Here is a 26,369-nt window from a genome sequence, read left to right as displayed (position 1 = left end):
GCCTCGGGAGCAGTGGGAGCAGCTGTGGTCCCTCCCTGGGACCTCAGAGCTGAGGAGACACCGCACTGGACGTGTTCTGATAATCACACAGAGATCCTGAATTGACTCACCGAGCATTGACATATGGATTTATTTTTTAATCTAAAGTTACATTTTCAGAAAAGATCCCCAGGGAAGGAACGGCGGGGAACGGACTTTCCCCATGGCGTCTCTCAATATGAAAATTACACGAGTTCTTAGAAATTTCTTCTCACGAAATTATTAGTGCTTTTATTTTTGTCATGGGATGACTTTTTTCATTTACATTTTTAAGTAAAATATGTCTTTAATTTAAAAAAAGTTTTCCTGGAATCTGGCAAGTTCCCTTTCAGAATTCTGTCCTTCACTGGGACCCCCTTCTCGGGGGTCACAGCCAGCCGTCCCTGCTGACGGGGGGTTTGTGGGGCTGACACCCGTTCCTCACTCAGGGGTCCTAACCTGAGAGGTGATGAAACATAAAAGGGAAGGTATTCATAGAAAATAATGGTCATTGCCCAGGCAGCAGCCATCTCCAGTGGAGGCGGTCACGTGACCTGGCATTGTGTAGAATGACGATGGCCCTGTCCCCTGCATCCTGGCTCTCCTGGGCTCCTTCCCCTCCGGGGTCTTGCAGCTCCTCAGAGGCCCTGTGGGCTCTCCGACTTGACGCCCCAGCTCGTCGCACGCTGCCCGGCCTCCTCCTCGCTGGGTTAGGACACGTGACGCTGGGCGCGCCCTCTCCTCTCCAGCATCGCGTCCCCTGACGTGGGCGAGGGTGACGTCGGGGCTCGCGGGCTCAGCTGCACCCGCTCTCCGTGGGCTGGTGCGTGTGCAGCGGGCTCTGTCCTCCTTGTACTAATGGCCTTCCTGCCTCCTTCATGTGAGGAGAGCATGTCGTCAGCAGCGTTTGGTGATTGTGTTTCCTAATCTGACAGCCTTTGTCTTTTATTTGATGAATTTAATCTACTTACGTTTAAAATTTTTGTTTAAAATCTCGTTATCCAAAAGCTGAATTTTAAATTGAGGTGCAATTCACGTACAGTGACACGCACGGAGGTGCCGTGCACAGCGGGCCACGCGTTGAGAGATGCCCGCCTCGGCAGCCCGCAGCCCCATCCGGCCACGCACGCTTGTTTCCTGCAGCCTCTGTCTGGACCTGAGCCTCTGTAGTTCTGGCTTTCACAAAGAAACTTTTGAGTGCTTTGAATTTTCTTGTTCCTGTCTGTGCAGTGACGGAAAGGGCGTAGGCTGTGTTCTGAGGCTCCCTCTGTGTTTTATTTTATTTTTTCCCTCTGCATTTAGACTCTGTGATCCTCTTTTTAAAAAACGAAACGGTCACTTATTCAAAACAAACAGTGAAAACGTTGTGTGGGCTGAAAAGGACAAAACACTGTCGTTTGCTCACATCGGGGAGTGATCTCTTTTACGTGTGCACAGAGACAGATTTTTAAAAGAAAGACGGCTGGAATGCAGTAGTCAGTCTTTTTACAAATGATGTGTCTTTGTATTTGAAACTAATCGTAGCTCCCCAAATTAGTATACCGGTAGGGGGATATTTAATATCTTTTCCCCAGCTTATTTTTTTTCAACACTGTTTTAAGTTCAGTGGAGTAAAGTCTCATTTGCACACACTTATTCATAATTTGGGACAATTACTGCAGTGGCCGGCCGCCATTCACCTGTTCGAGTGCGGCGAATCAGGCTTTGGCAGACACGTGCATGTCGTAAGCAGGATCGAGTCCGTGATGGCAGGCTCATACTTCCTCGGAGCATAAGATCTTTTCAGGTCCCACCGTGTAACGAGTCCTCCTCAGCCTTTCCCCCCACGTGCCCCCTAAGGAGCCCGGAAGCGAGGAACTCCACGTCCCCCTGCAGCTCAGAAATGCTGAGTTCTCGACAATATTATGCGAAGCGGGCTTGTTAATTCCCTTCGAAAATTTGCAGGTAATAGCATTTCATCATTTGGAAATTTGTCATTCTTCGGACTTTCACTGATCTGTCCCCCAGGCCCCCTCCCGCACACTCTGGGGTTTCATTAATATTTGCTTTGGGGTTCCGATGGCCATTTAACACCCAGCCCTCTCGAGGTGTTCTCCACTGCAGCTGCCTTCCATTGCGTGTGGAAAACGTCACGTGGTCGGGAGGACGGGGGCTTGTGCTGTCCTGGTCCTCTGAGGCTGTCCTGGCTTCCTTGGCTCATGGCACCTCCTAGAGCTGTAGGTGGCTGTTCTTCCTGGGAGGCGCCCCTAACTGGGTACTGGAGTCGTGCGTCACAGTTGACACTGAGCCTGTCTCTACCCGCCTGTCTCTAATGCTGAGCTACTGAAGATCGGTTTTATTTATTCCGTGTTTGACTTTGGACTTCCCTACTCGATAATTTAATATTTTTAAAAGGACACCTTTGGTCTTGCGTTCGCCGTGAGCGAGGCTAGAGTCAGCCAGCCTGTAGTTGGCCCGTCCCCTCGCTTGCCCTCCCGGCGTCTACTCATTAGCTCGTAATTGTTTCCGTGACCTCTTCGGCGTCTGGCGTGATCTCACCCTCAAGCTGCCGTGACCCCAACGTAGCTGAGTGAGGTTTTGCCATCTTCTCGAATGGAATCTGTCATCTCTATTTGAAATGTGCCCGAACCCACGGTGCTATATTTTGGCAAAATAAATACTATTTTCAGAGAATTATAAAACCGTCTGTTTACATTTCCTTTTATTAGGGTGGTTTCGTGAGGCCCGGTGCTATCAGCAGACACTCACCTTCCTGGGAGAAGTGGCCGCAGCTCTGCGGTCCGTGCGTGTGACAGTCCTTGCTTACTGATTCGCCCTCACGTGGGTCCTCAGTGCAGGGCATTTCTCCTCATTTGAGACTTCCTGCTTGATGTGTCTGTCCACTGTCCCCGAGTCTGAGAGAGGCTGTGTCCCCAGGGTGCGCTCCCTACGCCAGAGCCCACCCACGGGCCCAGCCTGGTTCTCCTGTCTTTCCTGCCTTCACTCTTCCCTCGTCCTCGTTCATCTCTTCTGGAGGTCTCTACTGTCACACGGAACTCGCTTGTTTGTCACCTCTCGAGTGGCCTCAGCTTTAATAGCTATAGATTTCCTGTCCCTAATCCAAGCCTGGGAGAAGACGCCTGTGTCCCGGTTCAGAATTTCAGGCCATCTCTTTAGTTCTTCCTCGCTGCCTTGGACAAACGGAATCACGGTCCCTTAGCCACTCTCCACAGAGTCACTTTTACTGAGGTGTGGTTTACATTTTGTAAACACAGTCCTTTTGAGTGTACGATGCAAAGAGTTTTCTGGGTGTATACTCTGCGTCACGTCGCAGGTCGGGGTTAGAACGTTTGTCCCCCTCGAGCCATCCTTTCTCCCCCTCCGTGACACTGTCCCATGTGGAGGTTCTGCACAGGAAGGCAGAGGAACCCAAGGATGGGGATCAGGAGCCCCGGCCTTTGCCCTCAGGCTTCCCGCGGCGTCCTCTACGCTGCTGCTTGCTGTCGTAGGCGGCTGGCAGCTGGGGCCAGTGAAGGTTAACGGCACTCACGAGGACGAGGTCTTTGCCAGCACACGGGTGCCGTGTGCCGGTGCTGGCCCTGGTGGCGATCTGCCCGGGTCCGGCTCGCAGCGGAGGGGCAGGCGGAGGCGTGAGTGGAAGATGCAGAAGTGACCGTGGCTGGCTGGCAGGGGCGGGAAGAGCCAGAATGAGCTCTGGGCTTCTGTCCCCCCCTCCCCGTGCATGTCCCCTCCTGACTGGCTCTGACACTGGTCAGCCTTACGTGTCGCTTGCTCTCTGTTTGCCATGATTACCTGGTAGAATTGGTTAAAAAAAGGAGCAAAGAGACATTAACTACATTTGGCAGTTTCCTGCTGGCAAGAACACGTGTTGCGTGTCATCATAATAAACCTTTTAAAGGTCACTGAAAAAGTAGAATAATTGGTTATGTTTCAGTGATCGTGAAAGATCATGAATATGTACCTAACATAATAAATTAAAAAAAAATAAAACTGCTAATATTATATAAGTAGGGGGTCCTGGCTTGAGAAATAATTTACATAAAAAGTGCCCTTTCGTAAACACTGAGGTTCACGTGGAGTGTTGACCAAAAGTGGCTGCTGACGATGGTCGAGATGCAAGTAAAAAGTGAATACGACGAAATTTCATGACGCGTGAAAGCGGGCACATATTTCCGGGGAACACTCGTGTACTGTGATGTCAGATAGGAGTGCCTCGTCAGATCAGAGAAGTATTTATTCTAAGGAGACGGTGCCTTTTATCTGTGTACATAAGAGTATACGTGTTCGAAATGACCAAAATGCGAAATTCCCTCATTGGGAACATGAAGGTCTGTCTGACATCCAGGGCCACCCGAGGGGACAAAAGATAGTTCCAGACAGCTGGGTGGGTGGGAGAGGATGGGGCAGGAGGTGTAGTGGGCTCCATGGTGCTCCAGAAGGCTCTAGAACATCAAGAAATATGGTCAGGTTTGGGCGGAAGGACAGACACTCTGCAGCTGTGCTTTGAGCACTGTCCACTGAGAGGAAGTTTTGTCCGTGCTGTGCGTGGACCAGACTCACGCTGCTCTTGCCCAGGTGAGCCGAGTTTTCGGGAGACGGGCTCGTGATTTCCCAGGCAGCACAGGAAACGTCAGCTTCTCAAGGGCGTGCTAAAATGTTGTGCAGCGTTTAGAGCATCCTCTAAGATGCGGCGTTTAGAGCATCCTTTAAGATGGGGCATTTAGAGCATCCTTTAAGATGGGGCATTTAGAGCATGCTCTAAGATAGGGCTTTGTTTCACAGCATTGAACCTAAGGTTGACCGAGTCCCAGAAAATCGTGCTGGGCTCTGTCCACGGTGCTGGTGGTGGTGGCGGAGGGAGGACGGCTGCTCCCTGGACCTGTCTTGGGGAGAATGTTGAGTTGGGGGTAGGCCTTGAAGCTGTGAGGATGAATCGTGGTCCCTGGGGGTCCCTGGGATGTCCTGGACTTCTCTTCAGAGCCCAGTGGCGGCGTAACCGGGGGTGAGCGTGAGGGCCGCTCGCGTGCGAGGTGTCGAGGGAATCTGCGTTTACGCACTGCGCTCCCCAGTCGTGTCGCCTGTGTACCCTCCTCCTGCCGTCTTCCCTGGGCTCTAGGGTCCAGCCACGCTTTCGCGTGGTCATGCTGATGAGGCGTGGGTAGGGTTCCAGAGTTAGACGTTTACATCGTTTAGGGCCATCTATTTAAAGTAGAACCAAAATAATTTTGGTATTAACTGGTCATTAAAGAGGTAAATGACTCTGGTCACAAACACAAATCTCGGAAATAGATGGGCAGCCTCATCCTTAGCTTTCTTTTTCACAGTTTTATTTTTATGCACTATCGTGTTTGTCAAATTGTCAAATTCCAGATCTTCAAGGATCCGGAGCTGAATTATTTCATTTTCTCTGATGATCATGGCATTTCATGTTCCAATAAATGGAACTATTTCCTTGCGGTTGCTTTTGTATTTAATTTAGAAGTTTTCTCCAGTTCACTCTAACTCATGCTTTTCAGAGGCAGAGCCAAAGCCGGCAGGTTTCTCTTTTGATGGTGGCAATTCTAAGTGTAATTGTAAAACGCATTCCAAGTTTTCTTTAACCCGATGACCAGTGGCCACCAAGCGCCTCAGGATATTCTTGGTCGTAGGTTCAGAGGCACCTTGGAGTCTTCACATGCCGAGCCTTCTATCAGCCGGAGGTTGGTGCTTCTGTCCCTTTCACTCATTGCCACCGTCGTTTCCTGTGACCTTCTTTCTCTATCTTCTTTTGGAGCAAAATACCATTTTTCCCAGGTTGCAAACGAGAATGCCCCGCCCCGGGAGCTGTTGAACATACCCGTCATGGTTATTAAAAGCTGTACACTTGATGCGTGTTTATGTGCACAGTAGATATCTCGACACTGGTTTTTGATATTTCCCTGGTTTTATGTCTTTCTGTGAACTCTTGTTTTGGTTGAAATTAATCTATCATTTCTCTTATTGAATCTGAAAACAGGAACAATCATGGTGCTTTCCAGATAACTCAGAATTTATTTGAACTGAATCTAGGAAAGGAAACATGACAGGTACATTTTAGTTTTTTTACTGTTATCTGGAAAAACAAATTCGAAGCCAGGTTTCGGGAGAAGTCAGCTTACATGACTTCGTGTCGCTTTCTCTGTGATCCTCGTGTTGAATCGCATCACCCTTCAGAGGCATCCAGGCCTGAGAGCCACCGAGACTCCTGAGTGAGTGAGTGAGCGACCAGATCGTGTGGAGCGAGGGCTCACGCCTTGGGGAGTTAGCCCAGCATTTGTTGGTGTCCCCTGATGCTAACTCAGCACGCAGCTGCTGAGCACCCGTCCACTGTCCCCCAGTTCTTTCCTGAGTGTACTGCTGGGGCGGGGCAGAGGCTGGGAGGAGGCTGCAGAGCCAGGCGAGTCTCCCCCCGTCCCCCAGTTTGTGTGGTCCATGTGGTTGGGCACAGGTAAGCCCAGGTAAGCCCACGCAGGGCTGGCGTGCATGGCGGGTGTATCAGTCAGGCAGGCATCCATTAGCGCACGGAACCAGGAGGGTATATATTTGTTGATTGCAGTGAATTGTTTTACGTGGCTGTGGGGCTGCCTAGGGGAGTTGGGAATCTGGGGGGCCTGGCCTTGCGGGCAGGAGCTGCCACTGCGCTCCTCAGGCTGACCTTTCTCTTCCTCAGGGCAGTCCTGCTTCTGTTCCTAACACCTTTCAACTGATTGGGTCAGGCCCACCCAGCTCCTCAGGGATAATCCCCTCTGCATAAAGTCACCTGGTTGTAGAACATAATCACACCTACAGGTTTCCTTAACAGCAACACCCAGACTAATCACCTTGATGCCATAGCTCAGCCAATGACCTTCAGGAGTCTGGAGAGCAGTAAAGGTGGCCGGAGCCTGGCTTCAGGGATGGGAAAGTCAGGGGGTGTTAGGGAAGGCAGCCAGCGCGGGGACCTCTGGAGGCTACACCTCCCCAGGGCTGCTCAGCAGAAGCGGGGTTCTCTGCAGTGGCATGACAGCCAAATCTGCAGGGAGCAGCCCAGGCTTTGAAGGGCTTTGAGGGGATACAGCACCCGCTCCCTGTTCTCCTGGGAAGAACGCTCCCTGCCCACCGTGGAGGAGCATTGTGGGGCTGCCGCTGACTCGTCCCAGCCGAGGAGGCCCTGGGAGGTGGGGCGGGGTGCGGGAGGACTGGGGAGGGGGAAGAACCCGGCTGGGAACAGTGCGCCCCATGTCAGGAGCGGCCTGGGCACCAGAGGAGGTGGGCTCTGAGGTGGGCTCTGAGCAAAGCCAGTGCGGGTGGCAGAGACAGCTGGGTGGAGGAGACAGCGGGCTGAGCGGCCTGCGGGGACCGGCCGGCCTGATCAGGCCGTGGCGTTGTCCACGGAGCTGCCCCGTCCGCTGTGTGCCTGCTCCGTGCGCGGTCACAGGACGAGGACGTGAAACCCAGAGCCGTCCCGCAGGCCACGCAGCCGGACGAGCTGACCCGCAGCTTTCGCGTGGGGCAGTGTCGCTGTCTCGGCTTTTGACTTGGGATCAGCACGCTCTGGGTGTCGTTCCCTTCCTTCTCCAGCAGCCCCGGGGCCAGTGCAAAGCGCCCAACGTAAGGGTCTTCCACAGTCCACTCTACACGTGTCTGTTGACCGTTCTCAGCGGCCAGGTGCTGGGCACGGTGTGGCGGGCGCCGTCAGCAGCGGGGACTGTGTCGCTGCCCTCAGTGGCCTGGCATTCTGAGGTTTCATCACCCGTGGGCTTTAGTCCTCAGCGGTCATTCCCAGGGACCCGGGCAGGTGCCAGTGCCAGTGCCGGTGGTCAGGTCACGGGGGTCCCTGTGCGGTCCAGATGCGAGCGCGTTGCTGCGTGGCCGGGCCGGGGAGGGACTTTTGAAAGAACGAACTCGTTGGCAGATTCGGGGCTTTCCCCGCTCTGGGATGCTCTTTTCTTCGGTGCCGTGTTCCAACGATGCATAACCGTGAAATTGTCATTAAGTAGAAGAAAACATCTTCTTTATTAACGGATGAAGGAGGAGGAGCAGGACGATGACCCCGCGGGCTGATCTTTGGCCCCGCATCCGTGTGCGGGCGCCTCGTCCCCACCTGACCTCAGGCTCCCGGAAGCCGCCCCACCTGTGGGTGTTACAGCGTCGCTAGAAACTGTGCAAACTATGGCAGCAAAACTCGGTGGGCTGCCTAAACTCGGTGGGCTGCCTAAACTCGAGTTTCGACTTCTTAGCGTCACCTGATTCGCTGCTGCCAGTGCAAGGGCGTTTCCCGAGGTGGCCTGGGCTTCAGCGCGGCCCGAGTCCTCCGCCCGGTGCGAGGGTGTCCCCCGAGGTGGCCTGGGCTTCAGCGCGGCCCGAGTCCTCCGCCCGGTGCGAGGGCGTCCCCCGAGGTGGCCTGGGCTTCAGCGCGGCCCGGGTCCCTCGCCCGCCCTGGGTCTGCACTGCCAGTGTTTTCTCCGTGTCCTCGGTCAGCCCGTTTCACTGTCTGGGCTGCTGTGCCTGCGCCTGTTCCCTCTCTGGTTTGGGGGCCCTTTCCTGGGGCCCCTTCTCGGCTCAGTTCCCGCATCCCTGGAGTGATCCCTCCCCCGCTGCCCCCTCCGCCTCTGCCCACAGCCATCCTCCGCCTCCTCCCTGACATCCTGCCTCCTCCTGTGGGGACCTCGGCGTAACCGAGGATTCTGACCCACATCTAAGATACCAGGAAAGAGAGCCCCCCTCGGGAGCAGGACGACTGCTTCTGCCTTTGCCTCCGGTCTCCAGGAGAGAAGTTGCCCAGTGTTGGCGTCGGGGGACAGTGATAATTAGTCTCCCCGGCCAGCTTGTCCTTGGGAAGAGAAGAGACTGGCTGACCTGCGGAAATATTTTTAATTACCCAGCCCGAAGCTTTTCGTTAGTTTGGCAACGTTTATAAAAACTCCCCATTGTACATCTGAGTACATTTTTTAAAAGTTATTAATTTGGAGGTTCATGTTTTAAATCCTCTGGCCTGAATAGTCAGTGTTTGCTGGGGCACGGATTGAAGGCACAACTACAGAAAAATATGAAAGCGTGCGTAGTGGTGGCATTTTGGGACAATGCCCGACGTGTAGGGGACGTTGGCGAGGCTCTCCTCCTTGGTGTCCTTGGATTTCTGCCTTGGTACATTGTGTCACATCCTGCTTAATGAAGGCCTTGGCATTGGTAGTGGCACGCTTTGGGGAGCGGTGGCCATCCCAGCGAGGGAGGCGGTGGCAGCGGCCTTATTAGGCTAATGTCGCCCCTCATTTTGGAGCTGGGTTGAGGCGCTCAGCTGTTTCCAGGGTGTGGGTCAGTCACCGGTCTTCCGGCTCCAGGGACGGACAGTGACTCAGGCAGCAACGAGCTGTCCCGCATCTGTTAGAAGTGACGTCCCCAGGGGCAGAACGTTCTTACCGTTTTTCTAACTAATTAATTTTTCGTGGTGAAATGTAACATAAAATTTACCATTCTGACTGTTTCGAAGTGAACAGTAGTGCCATTCTCTAGTTGCAAATCCCTTTCATCACCCCAAAATGAGCCCCGTTCTCATGGCAGTCAGCCCAAGACCCCCTCCCCGGCCCCCACCGATCTATTCGCCATCTCTGTGAAGTTGCCTATTGTGAATATGTCGTTTAAATGACATCATAAAATACGTGCCTTTTCCTGCCTGGCTACTTTCGCGTAGCGTGTTTTTGAGGTTCATCCACCTGCCAGCATTTCCGCTTTGTGGGGGACTAGAATTCCGTCGCGTGGCTGCACCTCGTCGTGTGTGTCCTTTCATCCGGTGATGGACATTTGGGCTGCTTCCCCTGTGGGCTTTTGCGAATGTGTCTTCAGTCCCTTTGCTATAGACTGGGGCGGGCGGCGGTTGCGGGGGGCGGGTCTTGGTCCTCTGGTAACTCCCTCTGATTTATTGAAGAACAGACATATTTTTATTTATGTGGGTTCCTGAGGGCACATGAGAGGCGGTCTGGAAAGGTTCCTCTCCCTCTCGCTTTTATATTACAGCTTTTTCTGTAGGACGGACGTGGGGCTGTCTTTTATGTTTCCGGATATCCGGAGTCTTCGTTGAGTTAAGACTCTAGGAGCCATAGGCTCATGCCGCGTGTCCCCTGAGCAGGAGAGGGGCGGGTGGTCCAGGGAGGAGAAGGGGACACCTGAGGTCACAGTGTTCTCTGTCCTCACTTGCTCCAGCCGTATCTCTGTGTTCAGAAGACGCGTGTGTCTAGTGGCCCCTGTGCGGGACAGAGCAGCAATGCGGGACGTCCTGCTGGACAGGGCTGGCCAGGCCATCGGTCACAGAGTGACCGCAGCAGCAGTATTGGTGCCCCGGGGGAGAGGGAGGGCGGGTGTGCTGGTGGGGAGGAGGTGTCACCTGGAAAGCTGGGCTCACAGCCCTGCCTCTCTCATCCCTGCTCGAGGCCTCCCCCAGCCCCACAGGCCTCTCCGTAGCCTCAGCCCGGGGCCTGCGACCTGATCTTCGTGCCACTCGGAGCAGGCGATCGGGGTCCTTGCCTGCGCCCAGGCGCTTACCGCTTCCCTCTGGGTGACTTCAGGACAAGCACTGACAATGAGTGTTTAGAAACTTACGCGGTTATTCGATGCTGCTGTGTCATCCAGGCAGCTTTTTGGTTTACTAGAAAACCATCGTCATTGGATCTTACGAGGCTGTTGGTTGGAAACGGATGGAAAGTGCAAGCAGGCCTGGTCCTTCACTGCAGGTCGTGGAGGAATCCTCGCCTTTGGCCTGGGCACTGGGTGTGCGTGAGCGTGCCCGTGTGCGCGTATGTGTGTGTGCACGCGTGTGTGCGCGCCTCAGTTCCCAGGGCTGCCTTACGGAAACGAACCTAGTCTGGACAGCTCACCGCAGCAGGAGCTCGCTCTCTGCTGGGCCCACAGGCTCCGGCAGGTCACGCTCCCCGCGGAGGCTCGCAGGGAGGTCGCAGGGAGCTCCTTTCCGCCTCTCCGGCTCCTGCTGGCTCCTGGCGTGTCCTGGCGTGTCCTGGCGTGTCCTGGCGTGCCGCTTCATGCCCCTGCCCTACCTCGGTCTGCACACGGCATCCGTCCCCACCCGTGTCTCTGCGCAGTCCCCTCTCCTTTTTCACGTAAAGATGCCGGCAGGGGACCGAAGGCCACCCTGATCTATTGCGACCTCGTTTTCATTGGTTTCATCCGCAGAGACCGTTTCCAGAGAAGTTGACTGATGTTCACAGAGGGGGCAAGTTCTGGGGCTGGGGACTTCGGACATGTTTGTGGGGATGGCGCAGTCCCAGCCACGGTGGGTGGGCGTGTGCCTGGGGTGCAGCCCCGCCAGCATGCACTGGGTGTGGGGGCGGGGGGCTTTGCCTGGGTCCAGCAGGGCTTGTCCTTGGGTTGTTGGGGTGGCCAGAGCGTGGGGGCAGCAGGCGGCGGCTGGGAAGGGAGAGAGGCCGTGCATGTGCCGGATGGAGGGTCTGGGGGTCCCTCCCGCTCCCTGCCTCCGGGCCCTGCAGAGGCCTCTCCTCCCACCCGTCTCTGTCCCCAGGCTCTGCTTTGTGGCAGTGTGCAAGACACAAGTGTGGCGTGTTCTCTCCTCCCACCACAGTCTTCAAAACTGTCTCACTGTGGTTCACGCTCTTAAGATGCTTTTGAATGGGACCATTTTCCTATCCGTTGACTTCTGAACTTCGAGCATTTTTTTTTTTTACAACATTGCCATCATTTGGAAGTCACGCTTTGCCTCCTGGAAGCTGTTGAGAGAGGTAACCGGGTTTTGCCACCTGGAGGCTGCGAAGGCCTGGTCACAGGGTGGCCCCCTGCCTCGAGCCTTCCGGCTGCGCTGCGGGGCTCGTGCGAAGGGAAAGCCAGGTTCGGCCGCGGAGTTCGGGTTTGTGCTTGCCGGGGGAGCGGGCTTACTTCCATTTAGCACGACTTAACTCGGGCACGTGGATCCTAGGAGGTGCGGACAGCTCCGTGGCTACCAAGGAGAGGAGAGAGTTTATCCTGTCTGTGCCACGATGGGCTAGTTCACCCCCTTTGCTTCTCAGGCCTCGTACGTGTTGCCACAAGGTCTCGCTGCTCAGCCGCATGTCTGCAGGCGCCTGTCACTCCCTGGGTCATGGCAGCTTCGCTCTGACCATTCGTTGTCTCTTAGTTTATTCCATCCTTGACCGGACTGCCTTCTGGCCTCTTGTGTGACCCGCTGTGGGGACCCAGGATGAAACGGGTCCGATAGTGCATCTTCCCAACGAGAGGAGGGGCGGGACCAGGGCAGGGCACACCTGAGCCCGTGGTTACACACACAGGGGTAAAGGAACCGGTCATCGTATGGCGTGACTACGTGTGGCCAGAGCGCCCCAGTGGCCCAGGTCCGGCCAGGCTGACCCAAGGGCCGAGGGCTTCAGTGGGTGGTCCCATTTCTTCGCACACGTGGGAAGAAAAGGTGTTGTCTAACTCAGAGCTGTTTGGGAATGTCAGGGGCACGTCCGATTATGACAGTGCCTGTGTATGTGCGTGCGTGTGTGTTGTGCATCTGTGTGTGTCTGTGTGCGTGCGTGTGTTGGGTGTGTGGCCGTGGTATGTTATGTGTGTGTTGTGTGTGTGCATGTGATGTGCGTGTGTCATATGCTGTATGTAATGTCTGCGCGTGCGCATGCTCCATGCATGTGTCATGGGTGTCGCGTTATGCATGCATGTGTGTCGTGTGTTGTGTGTGTTGTGTTCATGTCCTTGTGTAAAATGCGTAATGCATGTCCATGTGTGTGCATTCATGTGTTGTATATTGCATTGTGCTTGTATTGACAATGGATGTGTGTTGTGTGTCTGTTGTGCATGTGTGTTGTGTAGATGGTGTGTTGTGTGTGTTGTGTATGTGTTAGTATTTATGTGTTGTGTGTGTGTTGTGTGTGTATTTGTGTGTGTCATGGTGTGTGGAGTGTGTTCATGTCATGTGTGTGTGTAAGAGTGGTGTGTGCTGTGTGGCGTGTGCGTCGTGCATGTGTGTGCCGTGCACATGTGTGGTGCATGTGTGTCATGCATGTGTTGTGGATTCGTGTTCTAATTAAGTGATGCGTGTGTTGTGTGTGTTAAATAGGTATTGTGTTTTGTGTGTGTTGTGCATGTGTGTGCCATGCATGTGTGTGTTGTTCATGCGTGTGTGTATTGTGCGCATGTTGTTCATGCGTGTGTGTATTGTGCGCATGTGGGGGTGCTGTTATTCTTGACATCTAATAGGCAGGAGCCGGCGGTGCCCGAAGTGGTCCCGCACAGTGAAAACAACATGCCTCCCCTCAGAAACGCTGGGGACCCCTTTACCCGTTGTTGATATTCTCCAAGGAAGGCATGACAAATTATTTATCTACTTGTTTACGATTTTGATCAAAGCCACATAAGGTAACATTTTCTATCTAAACAAGCTTTGATTGTACAGCTCAGCCATGATAACTATATTCACACCGTTGTGAAACAGTCCTCTGGAACTTTCCATATTGAAAATCCTAAACTCCGTTCCCATTAAACAAACACTTCCATTCCCCTCCTGACCCCAGCCGCAGGTGACCACAGTTCTACTTATGGTCTCCATGAGTTTGATGTCTTTGGATATCTTGTCACTTTGTGACTGGCTTATTTCACTGCGCCTGTCGTCCAAGTTCATCTCGTAGCAGCATGCCAGGATTCTCTTCTTTAAGGCTGATTTACAGTCCATTGTATACAAATGCCACATTTCTTTTTCCCGTTCATCCATTGATGGACTGTTGAGTTGTTTCTGCCTCTGGGCTCCTGTGCGTGATGCCACAGTGAATATGGGTGTGCGCTTAGGTCTTCGAGACCCTGCTTTCAGTTCTTCTGGGTGGGTCCCCAGCGGTGGGATTGCTGGATGGATCATTCGCTGATTCTATTCTTAACTTTCTGAGGAACTTCTGTGCTGTTTTCCATAGTGGCTGCACCGCTTTACATTCTATCGACAGTGTATAAAAGAGTTCTGATTTCTCTATGTCTTTGCCAACACTTGTTATTTTCTATTTTTTTTTTATAGTAGCCAATTTATTGAGTATGAGGCGATTGATATCTCATAGTTTTGATTTGCAGCTATGGTTAGTGACATCAACCGTCTTTTCATAGGTTGGCCATAACAAATCAATTTTTAAATATAGGAGCTTGTGCTTGGTCCACTGAAAAATCTTAACAGTAATAAGTTGGTATTTTTTTTATTAATATTTTGGCTTGAACTTTGTGATACTTCAACATACAAGCACTCCCAGGAATGGTTTCTTCCAGCTGCTGGATCATCACTTGTGATTGAATGAACCAAAGTATAGGCGATAGGAGTGGGAAATGCTACTTGAAAGACCGGAATCTGCTTAACAGAGGCTTGATTACAAAGAGAAGAGGTATTTTTAGAGCGAAGGCACAAGCAGGTAGGCTTTATTCGATAGGGTAGCGGGAGCAGAAGCATCATCTTTTGTCGCCTTCATCTTTCTCTTGTTTTTGCTTCGGGCTCCTACAATACGTGCAGCAGTGTGGCTCGGAGTGGCACATTCTCGAATCTTCCCGAGGCGCTGTGGTTAACCATCCTTTAGCAACGCGAAGCCACCGTGCCCGGCCATCTGCCCTGTTCCATCCCTTCCCCAGGGGCGGCACAAGCTCGTGTCCAGTGGCACCTGTTGGTCAAGCTGGCCTTGCCGCGTTTTCCTGCAGCGGAATGTCCTGCTGCTTCTGAGGCCGTTTGGCTATGCCCCAGATCTTCCAAAGATGCAGCACTTAAGTCTGAAAGGAGAATTTGTGGGCCATATATATTTTAGCTCAGAACTTCAAATGGAATCATTTTAATATGCGTTTTTCTCGAGAAATATGTAAATTAATAATTGCTTCATACATTATTCAAGAAAAACTTATTTTGTATCACCAGTAGCTCTTGTAATCTTATATAAAGATATGCTAATGGATTTAATTAAAATAATTATACTGAATAATGTAGCCTGAACTTCACCCTAAAATAGTGTCTGTTAATCATCATCAGTGGTAATATTTTTAGCCAGACAGACACTTACAACATGAAACCAGTACTAGGTAGAAAGTGCATTTTTGGTTTGGGTTTACAGTTTTCATTAAGTTGGCATTCTCCTGAGATGCATGACAAGTCAATCTACTTAGAGAAGAGTGTAAAATTTATTTAATTTCTTTAACCTGAGCTATTTCAGCCATTAGAAACCTTTTAGCATTTTCTGCCGTTTTTGAATCTTTTTTACGTTTCATTTTATTCTCACCTAAACCTTTGGTTCTAGTGCGTTTCTCTTCCTTTTGATTTAGTTCCGACCTCATGTTGTGGTTGCTGGCTGTCCTGAGGGTTGTTTGTTTGTTTGTTTGTTTGTTTACGCCTACAGCACCTGCTCTTCCCAGGTGGTCTCCCATCCAAGTACGAACCAGGCCCGACCTGGCTTAGCTTCCGAGATCAGCCGAGATTGGCCGAGATCGGGCATGTTCAGGGCGGCGTGGCCGTAGACTGTACCGAGTTCTTGATTCCCAGGGAGCTGAGCAGTGAAGCCAGTTCTAAAAGGGACATTCAGCAACTCGCTCGTCTTTTAATGTAAATAGAAGTAGCTTGACCACTGGGCACGGTTCTCTCTAAATTTGTTTCTGGTACCTTCTGTGGCTTGCCGGCTTTCAGTCGGGGCGCAGAGGTGGGGACCCTGATGCATTCGGAGGTGGTTCCAGTTTTACCTGCAGCCTTTGCCCGAGAGCATGGGGACTCACGTGTGTTCTCAGCGCGTCAGTGCTCACGTGTTGACGGCCCCGAGGCCCAAATGTGCTGAGCATTGGGCCTGTCCATCCTGGGATGGACAGATGAAAGATATATCAAGTTCAAAGAAAAGCAAGCTGGGACTTAAGCAGCCATTATGTTAATTTAAGTAGGCTTAAAGTTAATTATGAAAAAATAACTTTCTTAGAAAGCAAATATTGATTTAATAAGTTCAATTATAACTTAAAAAACTAGAGATAACCCAAGCTAAGAGCAGTGACTTCACCTTAAGTCCTGTATTGTGCTATTCTCAGTTCCTGGCCAGGCCCCGTCATGGGGGGTGTTGTGACAGGTGACCTGGCTCATGGCTCGGGGCCGTGGAGGGAGGAAGAGTCCACACGCAGCTCTGTCTCTTCGACATCTCCCACAGCTCCCCGCCCCCCCACCCCCAGCATCCCCTGCACATGCTCCGTCTACTCTCCCACCGGCCCTGGGCGGGCTCTGTTAGCCACCGCTGTTGACCAAGGAGAGCCACCCATGAGAGCCACTGATCTCAAATGCTGAAGTGCTGGGGAGGACTGGGCTCAGACCGCCTGGCCAGGTGCCCAGGTCCTGGTGGGACCCTCGGATGCATGCACGGCAGCCGGTGGGCCATGTCAGCCTCAGCTCCCCGCCCTCCCCCGGTACCCAGCATGTCCATCGAGCAGTGTCTCTCTGTGGTGAGGTTCTCCCGCGCTGTCTGGCCACCGCACATCCTCCCTGCCTCACCTGTTGGGCCCTCTGCACCTGAGGGAGCTCCTGGAGCAGCGGCTCCTTCCACGGGTGAGACTTGGATTGAGGGAGGCCGATGCACCCCATAGGGGAAGTGGAGAGGGCAGACGCCTTTTGCTGGGTGCACCAGCAGGACCCCAAACACTTGAGATTCGCAACAAATAACCGTAGAAATAGGCAAAGGTGGATGTGGTCCCTGGCGCCACGGAGGGCACTTTGTGGGGGGTCTGCGGAGCTAAGCAACAAGGGCCCCTCTGCCTCTCTGAGCTAAGGATGGCGCCTGCTGTGGGTGGAAAGCGAGGAGGAGCGATGTCTTCTGAGAATTAGAAGCGATTTCATGCACGGCTCCGTCTGTGGCAGTCACGCAGGTTCTCCTGTGTCCGGGGTCCTCGGCAGGGTGACAGTTGTTTAATTATCATTTGTGATCACTGTGGGCACAGGCCCCTCTGTGGCCACTGCCCTGACATCAGGCAGGGACATGGGGACGCGGGGACGCCTGGGAGCCCTGCCTCTGCCCTGACGCTCGGCCAGCCTGGCCAGCACGTGGGCCAGGCAGCCCAGAGGCCTGCCTGGTCTGTCGCTGTCACCTTCGTCCTTGCGAAGTGGACTTGACCCCGCCGCTGCAGGCAGATGACGCTTTGTTGGGTGCAGGATAAAATGCACGAAGCCGACGTGACCTTCCCTCACTCTGGGCTGTCACAAACCAAACGAGACACTCCAGGGCACAAGCAGTCCGCTGTGCTCACGCTCATTATTAAATGTCACGATAAATATCTTTTAGCTTTTCCAAACAACCTCAAGGTCGTCGAAGGAAGACTTTTGAAACCGGAATGTGATTGTTTCTGTTGAATGCTGTTTTCGAGAGTTGCATCTCAGAGCGGGGAGGCGGCGTCTCACGACCCGGCCGAGATCAGAGGACAGGGTTAGCGTGTGGACGAGGGAAGTCAGCAGTTCCGCGGCGCCCACTGTGTGTGTCTCTGCTGTGTGATCTGTGCAGGGGACAGTACCAGCCCCCTTTCACGCGTGCTTGTCCTGAAGATTTATTCTGTCAGTGGAGCCTCAGGCTAGAAAAATGTCTGGCACATGCATGATGTTCATATCCTACAGGTTAGGAAACTTGAAGGGGGCTGAACCTGACCACTTAACTCTTAGTCACTGCAGTTGAGACTCGGACCCAACTCTCCCTCAAGCGTGTTCTGTGTCTGTGTAGCCGGGTAGTAGATTCTTACTCGTTTTTAAAATTAAGGCGTAGTTTGCATACGGTCCTGTAGAAGAGTCCCGTCTCCCGGCTGTGTCCCTCCAGCCCCCGCTGCGGTGAGCCCTCTCCCACCTCTCCCACCTCTCCCCGCCTCTCCCCTGCCTCTCCCACACCCTCTCCCACCTCTCCCACCTCTCCCACCTCTCCCACCTCTCCCACACCTCTCCCCCTCTCCCACCTCTCCACCCTCTCCCACCTCTCCCACCTCTCCCCTGTCAACCGCCGAGGCGTCCTCCCTCCCTGTAGTTTGGCCTTTTCCAGACTGTTCTAGAAATGGAATCATCAGCTTTTAGAGTTTGTCTTGCTTTACTTCTCCGAGTGCATTTAAGATTAATCCATGTTGTGTGTAACATAGATTTTTTTTTTTAAATGAAAAAAAAAATTTATTGCTGAGTGGCATTCCATTGTATGGATTCACCTTTTCATGGACATTTAGTTTCTTTCTAATTTTTAACGGTTGCCAAGAAAGCAGCTGTAAACATTCATAACCGGGTTCATCTCGCCTGGATCCCTGCTCAGGGGGTCCGTGGCCGGGCCATATGGAGAGGGCTCATCCAACGCTATAAGAGCTGCCAAGTGTTTTTCCAAGTTAATGGACTAACTTTGACTCCGGACCAGCAGTATCTGCAAACAGCACGCGGTACTGTCAGCTTTTCGTTCTGCTGTAGCCATTCTAATAGATATCCGCGATATCTTATCGTGGTTTTAGTTTGCATTTCCCTGGTGACAAATGATGTGGGCATCTTTTCAGGTGCTTATTCACCATCCATGTATCTTCTTTGGAAAAGTATCTTTTCAAATCTTTGTCCTATTTTGGGGGAAAGATTGTTTTCTTATGATGGAGTTTTTAAGAGTACTCGGTATCTGCTGGATACAGGTCTTTATCAGATATATGATTTGCAACTATTTCCTTTTGTCTCAGCAGAAGTTCTTTGTTTCGATAAAGTACAATTTATCAATTTTTCCTTTTGCAGATTATATGTTTGGTGCCATATCTAAGAATTCTTTGCTTAGCCCAAAGCCACAAGTATCTTCTACAAGTTTTATATTTTTAAGTTTCACATTTAAGATCTATGATTCATTTCAAGTTAACTTTCACATTTAGTGTGAGGGATGGAATGGATTTCATTAGTTGGAGGAAGAGGAGGAGCCTGTGCTTTCTGTTACAAATCAGTTAACTGGCCATGTGCGTTCCGGGTATCGTCTGCCCACTCGCTTTTGGAAAACAGTGTTGACGATTGTTTACATAGCAGGTGTCAGAATCTCCAGTGTTCCCATTGATGTCCAATTCTCTTTTAAATTTGGTTTTGAGCTTTAATGCTTGAATGTTACTTTCCTCCCTTTCTTTCAGGGAGGAGGAGTTCAGCCTGGTGTAAGGAGTCACTTAAGAGTCAGGTGGGGGTATGGTCAGTGGTGGTCAGAACACTTAAAATCCAGAAACTGTTCCCAGCAGGGTATAGCCATACCCTGGCTTCCCACAGACTTTTTTTTTTTTTTTTTTTAGGCGAGGCAACCCTTGGTTGACCTCACAGATTGCAAGGACCTTGTCAGCTTACAACCCCTTATTTTTTATTTTTTTATGACAACAGCACCTGGTCTTCCTAGGTGGTCTCCCATCCAAGTACTAACCAGGCCCGACCCTGCTTAGCTTCCGAGCTCAGACTGTATCGGGCTCGTTCAGGGAGAACTGAATTCTAGTTCTAGCTCAGTTTAGTACTAGCTGTGTGATCAGGGAAAGTAACTGACATCTTCATTGTCACCTTCCTTGCCTTCCAACACAGCTAACTAACTCCCTGTGGGTCTGTTGCCATTAGAGATAAAATATACCAGGATAGTAGCATAACGCATAGCATCTATTAGGATCTACTGTTATCACCATCCGTCTATTTTTTTAGAGTGTGGGTTTTCTAGAACATACATAATATCAATATAATAGATAAAATTACTAAAGAAAAAAATGATTCCTAATTAAGGGATGCACAGATATACAGGAAAATAGTTTTGGAATGGAGCAAAGATAAGTTGTTGAATATTGTGGACTATTAGAGCCGCAGTCCTTTGGTAGAGGATTCTCCTGAGGGCACAAGTCGTCATCAGCTGCAGCTTCGTTAAGGTTAAGGAGGCCATCACGTAAAAGATTATCGCAGTATGGGCATTTGGTCAGCAGGCAAACAGCGTTGCTTCTGTTAATTTTACCGTTATTATGGGTCAGGATTATCATATAACAAATCATCGTTGTTTGTGGATCATAGGGGTTGGGGGGGCTCTATTTTCATCGTGTTTAGCCATCAGCCTCCCATCTACAAAGTGATCTCTCTGCTTGGTACGTCGGCGGCCCTTCACGGTAATTCTGGATTCATATGAGTGTTCTCTAAACTGCCTTCGGCTCAGCATCCTTCTTGGTCTTGCTTTGCAGGGGGCAGCTCTGAAATACCTGCCGACGATCGTCAACGATGTGAAATTGGTGTTTGATCCCAAAGAGCTCAGGTAAGGATGCGCCTGGGGCCCGCGGGCTTCCAGTCCCTCCGCGGCCTCCCGCTCAGCGCGTTTGGTTTATGGGGTGCTCGGAGTTCTGCCCATGTGGTCAGAGGTCGGGCCTCAGGCCTCCATGATCACAGTGGTGCCCGTGACACCGCTAACTATGACTTTATGTGGAACGGACACCACCCCACAGTGATGGTATTTTCTCTAGACCATGCTTGATAGCCCAGTGGGCGTGCGGTACAAACTTGGCATCTTGCATTCCTCGGGGCTCGAATATCACGATGTGGATGTTGGGGTTCGGTTTTGTTTTTAGCACCTACAAATCCAGCCCAGGAGTTTTAAGATTCCCATCTCACTTCCTCTTTCCCCCAACGCCCACAGCTGCGGTTTGGGGGCTCCTGGGAGAAGGGGGCTGTGAGCCTCCGAGAAGAGTCAAAGCCGACCTCTAATATTGAAAACAAAACAGCCCTTTGGGAAGCTGGCCGTTGGGGGTTCAGACCCAGGAGCCAGGCTGGGGACGGAACCCTTCCTCGTACCTCCCGCGCTCCCGCCCTCGCCGTCCAAGCCCGTTTCCGTTGTTTCGTGTGTGGCTGTCGCTGCTTCTGAAAAGAGCTGTCATGAGCAGGTGGAGCAGGTGGATGCGCAGGCCTCGCGACCCCAGACGTCGCCAGCGCGGTCCGTGTCTGCTTTTTGTTTTCGTTTTTGATTTAACATTTGACGTAATAAATTACGAGCCGCTGATGGCATCGTTTTTACCAGCCCAAAAAGCCCACCTAAATGTCAGTGAAGGGCCACCTGTCCCCTGGCTGTTAAGCGGTGTAAAATGCTTGTCCTTCTCGTGCTTCATGCCCACCGCAGGCTGCTCGTGCCCTGGGATTTAGCGTCCCGCACGGACACGTGTGTTTTCTGCAGCTGGGAGCTGCCAGCACCGGTCAGAGCTCGCAGGCCCCGAGAGAGAAGAGGGGGAACACACATGCGCTGCCCGGCAGCGGTTCTGCCCCCGCAGTCCCCCTCTGCCTACCCCGCCGCGTTGCTCCCCACAGCGCCCAGAACAGCGGCGCCTGCTGCCCTCGGCACTGCGAGGAGGCGCGGCGTCTCGGGCTCCTGCCCGCATCTCCTGAGCCCACCCTGTGCCACCCGTGCAGTTCAGCACACGCGAAACAGGACATCAGGGACGTAGGGGTCACGGCCACATGCAAGGCCTGTCCTCGCTGTGTGCAGGGCTCAGCCCCTCGCCCGTTGCAGGGGGCGCCATCCTGTGCAGTGACAGAGCAGACCCCCTTCCCCCGGGCCGGCCTGGGCTGCTCTCGGCCACCTGGCTCCTTAGCTGTGGTGTCCTCCTGGACACCTCGGCTACCGATGAAAAAAGAAGACGTTGAAAATTATGTTTGTATTTTTTCCTTCTTAGAAAATTGATTTACGTTTGATGAAACAGAAGAGATCGCAGGAGAATAACTTAACATTTTACTGGGTCATCCTAGTTGTCTTTCGTGTACACAGACACACGCACACGCCCCTCAAAAGTTCAGTGTCACATTCGCTATTTCCCGGTCAGCGCCTGCCCCTTAGCCGTCTCGTTTTCCCACACCGTGAAGGAGTCTTCTCCGTCAGGTGTTTAATAGCTTCCACAGTGTCCCAGCCTACACTGGCCCGTCATTTATTTAAGTAGCAACAATAGATATGGACATCGAGTATGTGCTTTCTCCACGCAAAACAGGCCTCACACGAAGTGCTTTCAATGTGTCATTCGATTAATCTTCACAGCAGTGGTATGACTAGGATCTAGTCCTGGCCCACTTTTGTGTTAAGTGAATTGTCAGGGCTTCACCGACAGCTCAGGCTTTGCGATTGCAAAGAACAGGCCACTGTGCTGTCCTGGCGGGTCGTGTCTTGTTGTTTGTTATTATAAAATGTGCTAGAATAAAATATTCGTAACTTAATTGTACTCTCTGCTCTTAGTAATGTAGTTAGTATAAACATAAGTGGAATTACTAAGTCTTGCATTTTCTTAAAACGTTTTTATAACTACCATCCAGTTGCCCTTCAAAGGGTCAGATCAGCCTTCTACCAGTGTTTATTGATTTCCATCTTCCCAAATTTTGTCAATACTTGGAATTACTATTTTATAGAACCTCCCCAATATGAGTGGGTCTTGTCATTTTAATTTACATGTCTTTGTTTACCAGCAAGACCCCTTGTTCTAATACTGTTTTATAAGGTTATTGGCCATTTGTAAAAATAAATTTTAAAAAAATCTCCCTGGAGATATAATTTATGCACTATAAAGTGCACCAGTTTTAGAATGTTCCATGAAATAGTTTTCAGTATTTTTATGGAGTCTCGAGACCATCACCATAATCGAGTTTCAGTTTTATCGCCCCAGTGTGATACGTTGTGGGCATTCACCCTCATCCCCCGTTCCCACCCCAGCCCTAGGCAGCCACTGATCTATGTTCCGGATCTGTGTGTTTGCCTTTTTTGGCATTTCACATAAATGGCATCATAGCCATGTGGCCTGTTGTGACTCTCTCACTTCATGCAGTGTTCTCGAGGTGCGTCTCTGTCATAGCGTGAGTGAGAGTGTGACCCCTTTCATAGGTGATTGCATGGATATGCTGCCTTTCCGTTACCCACCCAGCAGCTGATGGACATCTGGGATGGTCCCGCTTCTTAAGTGTCCTAAATACGGTTTTGTGTGGACACATGCTTTCGTTTCTCTCAGGTACTTACCTGGGAGTGGAAATGCCAGGTCATATGGCAGCTGTATTACATTTTGAGGAAATGCCAGTGTTCCAAAGTGGCTACCCCATCTTACGTTCCCACCGGCCTGGTATCGGAGTTCCACTTCTTTACGTCACAGCTAACATTTGATATTGTCTGCGTTTTACTTTATGGCCATTTTAATGGGCATGAAGTAAAAAATAGCATTTTAAAGTATTGTTTTTCGGATAAGATTTTGGCCTACGTTGTAGAATGGATATTACCTGATCTTTTGGTGGCACTCGATGACACTTAATGACCTTGCGACTCCATACTGTCTGGTAACACTGTGGACCGTTTTGCTGTATATCCCTAAATGCTTTCCATTGTGTTTTTCCTCATAGCAAGATGTTTACCGATTTCATCCTAAATGTCCCCACGGGTTTGCTGACCATTCAGAAGCTGTATTGCTTGATCGAAATCATTCACAGTGACCTCTTCACACAGCATGGTGAGTGGGACCCCGGGAATCATTAAATTGTCACATTATTCATTGTCTGTAGACCTTGCCCCTTCTCTCCTCCTTGCCGAAAGAAGTGGAGGTCGCAACCAATTAAAAACGCTGCATTACAACACGGGAAGATTTAGCCCTTACGAGAGACGGTAATAGTTATGCAGCATGGGCATAGATCATCGCAGAGTGAAGGCAGAAGCTCCTGGCGTGCATCTTCGATGTACCCCAGAGCCCTCAGCCAATCAGCGCGCATTGTCCTCTTTACAATGCGCGGCCCTCAGCCAATCAGAGCGCATTGTCCTCTTCACAATGCGCGGTCCTCTGTCCTCGGGAGGTAACCACTTGCTTCTGTTGAGATGATTGCGAAGAAAGATTTCAAGTTTTCGTTAAGTTTAGATGTAATGCTTCTGCTTTCACCTGAATTTTGCATTCTTTGACAGGATTTCTTCAACCCGGCTCAAAGTAATAAGAATTGTAATGATTTCTCAACTCATTTACCCCGAAAAACACCTTATATTTCCTCGCATTATCTCCACACTTTTTATTAATCATTTCCTTTCTTTTTGGGCAGATTGGATTAATATTTTACACTTGTCAAGCAGTTTTATTGAAAGCTTGAAACCTTGGCATAGTTTCATAACCTGCCTCATTTACTGGAGGCAAATGTGAGAACTGTTGAGTGCCGTCCTGACTGAGGAGCATGGGTTTACTCTAAGCCGTTCGTGTCCAGACGTCTGGCTATCCCCCTCACTGCCCTTCGTCCCCATGCATCGTGCCGTGTCAGGACTGGAGCAGCCCGTGCCCGGGATGTCCTGCTGTCGCCGGCTAGACTGGGAACTCAGCCTGTGTCTGGCTTAGTCCTTTGTACCTTCCGGGCCGCGGAACCCTGTGTTTGCCTATTCGTTTTAATCTTATTTCTCGACTTAACTTTATACAATGCACTGGAGTCTATAGCTCAGGCTCATGTTAAGAGAAAATGGTAAGACTTTATCTGGGTGTTCCTCTGGAGAAAAAAAAACATCACACCGAGAAAAGGGTTGCTCTCCGCAGCCCCTCCACGCAGACCTCTCTCTGGGCCATCCATTCACTTCCCACTTACGTAAAAGAAGCCAATTCTGTCACCACTGTTTGGGACTCAAAGCACACGCATCTTCTTGAAACCATTAATCCCAAGTGTCCGTATTGCAGGCTCTCATTGGAAGACTCAATCTTGAATTGCTTGTTCTCTAGGTGTCTACTAAAGCTTGGGGTCACGATGTGGCTCAAGGAAGGCATGATGAAGGAGGTGATGGGTGGGGCCCCTGCTTCATTGTTTCCTTCCACATGGACCAAACTTTATACCAGGTCAAGTAAAATCTCCTGAAAGTTTTATATCTGGGTCTTACTAGGTAGGTTACTGATATTCCTTCTTCCAGCCATGCAACCTGATATGGACACACACACACAAACACACACACACACCCCCACCCACACACACCCACCCACCCACCACCACCACCACCACCACCACCTATCACCACCACACCGCTATCACCACCATCATCACCACCATCACCATCACCACCTCACCACACCGCCATCACTACTGTCATCACCACCATCACTACCACATCACCACCGTCATCACTACTACCACCATCACCACCGGCTATCACCATCACACCACCATCACCACCACACCACCACCACCACCACCACCACCACCACCCTCACCACCAGAGCATCACCACCATCACCATCATCACCATCACCATCCCAACCTCCACTGAGTTCACAATTGTCAGTAAATAACAATTGGCCATAGACTTATTATACTCAACTCTTAATGACTATTGATACAGGGAAGACTTTCTTGAAGACATATTTACATGTATTTTAAATTTCTATTGCAAAACTTCGTTCCACGTATTATTTAGCTCTCTTTGAATAAGAACCTAAGACATATAAGCTTCATTTAAAAATATTTAAATGGAAGTTCTTTTAAGGATGTATTGCAAGGAAATATTTCCTTCTATTGAAACCTAACTGTGTTTCTTTAGCTAGTAGGAAACTTTGAGGGGAGCTTATTATGTTTTCGGTAATTATGTCAGTCTAGGTGTTTGGTGATTGTGTTTCTTTTCCTCTTTCCCGTGGCCCGTTTCTGTTTCCATTCTTGTTTGATGTCTTTTTATCACAGACTGCTTCAAATCCTATTTTGGAAGTATGTAGCGTGCAAAGAAAATATTTATAGCTTTTATTAAGCATTTATAGCTTGTTATTAAGCAATAGCTTTGCATAATATGGATTTGTTAGGATACATAATATTTTGGAATATGTTGTATCTTAATAGCAAGTTGTGGCCAACATAATAAATGAGATTGTATAACATACATGAATCTCAAATGATCGTGGGCCGAATGAGCCGAAATTAGCCTGAAGCTCCATGTCTTACAAGCAGCTCCAGAATTGCCCAATCAGTTGAAGTTGTCTGAGCCATAACCGAGAGCCCAGTGTGCGTCCACCCTCTTACTGGCTGCCCGGAAGTGTTCCGGGACACATTGCTCAGTGGGAGAATGGCTTCACTTACAGGCTGTGGGTCTTCAGAATCTCTCTGGGTAAGGATAGCAAAGATGGCCTTGAGTTTTCTCATCTGCAGGCTCCCTGTCTCTTTAAAGCAGCCAACAGCCATCTTACCTACTAGTCAGGGAAGACTGATCAGTGGAAAACTTCTGGTTGGTCCGTTCGTATAAAGATGTCATTACTTTTGCAAAATATTATTCGACACATTCAGGATAAATATTTAAAGCCAAACCATTTTCTGATGAGATACGATGGCGACAATTTTCTTGCTTTGTTCCATTTCTTGTTAATTTGTAAAAGATGTAGCTGTCTATGGCCTGTTTCCTGTTCCCATTGGAACCAAG

The 26,369-nt window shown here is 50.8% G+C and overlaps 1 protein-coding gene and 1 pseudogene across 5 annotated transcripts in view; one reads left to right on the top strand and one right to left on the bottom strand.

The window, feature by feature from the left end:
- Positions 1-26,369, top strand: part of DOCK1 (dedicator of cytokinesis 1) — a 413,576-nt gene that overhangs the window by 126,533 nt on the left and 260,674 nt on the right. For all 5 annotated transcript variants that reach the window (XM_039835995.1, XM_039835996.1, XM_039835998.1 and 2 more), the window contains 2 exons: positions 20,185-20,255; positions 23,357-23,463. In XM_039835995.1, coding sequence (XP_039691929.1) covers positions 20,185-20,255; positions 23,357-23,463 — 178 coding nt within the window. The remainder of the gene's footprint in view (positions 1-20,184; positions 20,256-23,356; positions 23,464-26,369) is intronic.
- LOC120581794 (uncharacterized) lies at positions 15,375-15,503 on the bottom strand (annotated as a pseudogene).

The sequence above is a fragment of the Pteropus medius genome, unplaced genomic scaffold (assembly GCF_902729225.1).
Source record: "Pteropus medius unplaced genomic scaffold, Ma_sr-lr_union100, whole genome shotgun sequence".
Classification (NCBI taxonomy): domain Eukaryota; kingdom Metazoa; phylum Chordata; class Mammalia; order Chiroptera; family Pteropodidae; genus Pteropus; species Pteropus medius.
Note: the sequence above shows the minus strand (reverse complement) of the source record. Positions and strands in the feature narration are given on the sequence as shown.